Source organism: Halyomorpha halys, unplaced genomic scaffold, assembly GCF_000696795.3.
Source record: "Halyomorpha halys isolate HHAL.00 unplaced genomic scaffold, Hhal_1.1 Scaffold2.1, whole genome shotgun sequence".
Classification (NCBI taxonomy): Eukaryota; Metazoa; Arthropoda; class Insecta; order Hemiptera; family Pentatomidae; genus Halyomorpha; species Halyomorpha halys.
In genome coordinates, this window is record NW_027111560.1 from 1104571 (window position 1) to 1108325 (window position 3755).

Below are 3755 nucleotides of genomic sequence, written 5' to 3' on the forward strand. Positions count from 1 at the left end.
TAAAAAGAATCAAAATTCTTTTTATTTTATTTTTAATATTTTTAAAATTATTACAATATATATATAAATATTATGTAAACTTATATATATAGGTATCTTTTTAGCCCCGATAAAGCTCTTCAAAGAGGAGCAAAACGTTGGCTAATAAATAGTTGTTAACTATTTTTTTTTCTTTTTGACGACTATACCCCCCTCCTCCCCCATCTTCTTCATACTTTCAATATTTTATTTAATTATGAATTTTATATTATAGGTTGACTATGAAATATTAATCATTTGTACATATTCTGACAAAAAAAGGAATCATTATAGTTACTTATTGACAAAAATTAATATTTTGTAGGTAGAAGCATCAATCTCGAATGTGAAGCGCACAAAACAATAATTGCAGTTTCTAAGACAGAAGATTTCAAGCTGTCGGAGTGGGGAAGGTGTGGTTTGCAATGCAATCTACCTCTAAAATGTGGCCACGTATGTAAACTGAAGTGTCATCCATTGCTGGAAAAACACGCAACCTATATTTGCAGGCAACCTTGTTCAAGGTATCAAACCTAGTTATGATGATTGTTGTGAATTTCTTTGTCTCATTGAAGACAAAACAATGTTTTATTTCTTTTATTTAGTAACTTGTGATTGAAAATTATCATTTAATGTACTTTATTTAGTACGTAACATACAGGAGCATTCAATTTGTCTTAATACCAACAAGAGAAGAAAATAAAATAAACAAATTACTATTATAGACCTGTATATTTGGTAGTTAAGAAAGTTACTACAATTTTTTAGAAAACTATTTTCAATACAATTATTACTGATATGAAAATAACAATTTTTATTTTTCAGATTTTGTGAAAAGAACCTTCATAAATGTAGGAAAAAGTGCTACGAAGAATGTGGGCAGTGCAATGAATTAGTGGCTGCAGTTCTTCCTTGCGGTCATTCGACGAAGAAGAAATGCGGTGACCATAAAGATCAGAAAGTGATTTGTGCGGAACCAACAATAGTATCTGTCTTGTGTTGTCTGCGAAAAGTAGTTCCTTGTTGGGAGTCCAACTCTTGTTTTTATAGAAAAGTTGAAGGACCCATTTAATGTACGTTTTGTTTGTATAGGGTGTTTTTTTAAGCCCGATAGAACTTGAAATTGTAAAAAATAACACAAAAAATTAAATTGTAATCAAAATTTTTTTTTTATTCGAAAGATCAATACGTGACATTAACATTTGAAAATGATTTCGGGCATATGGGCACCGCGGCTGTTCTTGACGAAGCGCATTCTGGACGTCCAATTTTGGGCCACTTTTTCGAGCACTGCTGACCGTATGTCACGAATAACACGAACAATGCTGGCCTCCAAGGCGTCAATTGTTGCTGGTTTATCAGCATAAACCAGTGACTTCACGTAGCCCCACAGGAAATAATCGAGAGGTGTCAAATCGCACGACCATATGCGGCAATTTTGCTTATTAACAAACCCGTTAAGACAAAAATGCGCCTCATCGCTGAACACAATTTTACAGAATGCGCTTCGTCAAGAACAGCCGCGGTGCCCATATGCCCGAAATCATTTTCAAATGTTAATGTCACGTATTGATCTTTCGAATAAAAAAAAAATTTTGATTACAATTTAATTTTTTGTGTTATTTTTTACAATTTCAAGTTCTATCGGGCTTAAAAAAAAACCCTATATGTTTATATAAATTCAGCTGTTTGGTACCACCAACCAATGTTAGTTTTTGATTTAACATTAATTAAAATAAAAAAGAAAACTGCTACAATAATTTTTAAATCAATCAACCTACATTGTTGTTATTAACCACTTCTACCTATTTGCCACTATCTTTACCTTTTTAATTACAGTCTCATAAATGACTTATTGTTGGAAATCTTTATTTCTATAAATAGCTCTGTTTTTGGGACTATAAAGTGGTTAGTATATCTTAATACCATTACATTCAAATAATGTGTATAATAATTTACAATGTATATAACAATGATTTTCAGGATTTTAAAAGTGGTTAGTATATCTTTATGAGGAAGTCTGAAGAAAATTAAATTATATTTAGAAAAGTACTGACAATTATTAATCTGCCATTTTATTTTTAGTTAACATTATATTTAAATAATGTATATAACAATAATTTTCTAGATTGGAAAAATGGTTACTATTTCTTTATGTGAGGAACCTTGAAGAAAATTAAATTATATTTAATATTTATTAGAAATTAGTAATCTGATATTTACTTTTAGTTAACATTATATTAAAATAATGTTAAAATTAAGGGATTCTTCTTATTTTGAAGTTTAAATTATGTTCTAATGTTTTATTTTCACTTAGTATAATTATTATTATTATTTTTGTTAGTAAGTTTGCAAGTTTAGATAAGGGGTAAGGCTGATATTTAGTAAACTCTGCCTCTTTTTTTTAATAATGATAATAATAAAACAATTTTTAATGAACCATTTCATAATTTTATTTTTTAGAGAATCCATCATTCCCCTATTTTAATTACATTTTCATCTGTGTGTGATATATGAAACCAATTATTTTTACTAATTATTTAGAAATTTTTGTTTTTAAGTTATTTATAATCTAATATTATTAACAGTTACATATAAATTGATATTCTTAATGGTTAATAAACTATAATTTTAACATTTATTTATTAACAGTTAATAAATTATTATTTAAACATTTATTTATAGACAGTTATTTTTTATTTTTTGCGATACCATGGTAGGTAAAAAATTAAGAAATTGGTAAAAATCAGAAGTTTTTTTAAAGGTAGTGGACCATATTTTAAATTCATTTTTATATTTATTAATATGCCTTAAACTAAAACTGACATTCTATGTTATAGGCTAGTGAATTATTTAAATTGTTATAAAATGTTTTACTTTTTAAATTAAAAATGATATTATTATATACTTTTGTTATTATTCTTAGTAGAAATTAATTAATTGTATCTTATCATGTAATATTGTCAATCTTTATTCACAAAAATTATTATTTATGTGTATGATTACTTGCTATAATTGACTCTAAATGGAGTATTAATGATTGTGATATATGTTTTTTAATAAGTCAATAATTATTATAAACGTTTTTAAAAGAAATTATTTTTTTAAATCTACTTCATTGTTTTGCTTATCCAAATTTTGTATATTAATTTTTTTTTTAAATGTCCTAGAATATAAATGGATGAAAATAAACCTAAGAATGTTTCCTTAAGAGAGTGTTTTTATATTACTGAAAACTATGACATAAATCAGAGTTTGAATAATTTTTTCTTAATTGAGGACTTCAAAGGAAATAAATATCAATGAATGGAATATGGTCCGGGTGCAGTCAAAAAAACTCAAATAGTAAATGTATATACTATTTTTATTTGAGCGAACGTTTCGCCCCACTCTATTCCTTTCTTACACCGTTCCAATGTAGTTTACCGGATACCTTGTTCAACCCTATGTTGCAATTCCTTCTATATTGGCGAAACTAAAAACCAACTTAAGAACCGCATATCCCAACACAAAACTTCCATCAACTACCAGAATCCACTTGCATCTAAATTATCAGAACACGCATTAAACCTGAATCATACTTTTAATTTCGACAATCAAGCACTCCTCCCAATACAAACGGCTTACTCTGACTTTAACTTCCGTCAAAACAGGTATGAATTCTGTCTCATTAATTTTCATTTGATTTTATTCTTTTCTCTTTTCATCTCTTAATTTGAACTTTCTTTAATATTTCT

The 3755-nt window shown here is 27.3% G+C and overlaps 1 protein-coding gene across 4 annotated transcripts in view; it reads left to right on the forward strand.

The window, feature by feature from the left end:
• Positions 1-2864, forward strand: part of LOC106680981 (NFX1-type zinc finger-containing protein 1) — a 28734-nt gene extending 25870 nt beyond the window's left edge. For all 4 annotated transcript variants that reach the window (XM_014421093.2, XM_014421168.3, XM_014421248.3 and 1 more), the window contains exons 7-8: positions 344-542; positions 844-2864. In XM_014421093.2, the coding sequence (XP_014276579.1) occupies positions 344-542; positions 844-1090 (446 nt within the window). In that variant the 3' untranslated portion in view covers positions 1091-2864. The remainder of the gene's footprint in view (positions 1-343; positions 543-843) is intronic.
• Positions 2865-3755: the final 891 nt, after the last annotated feature.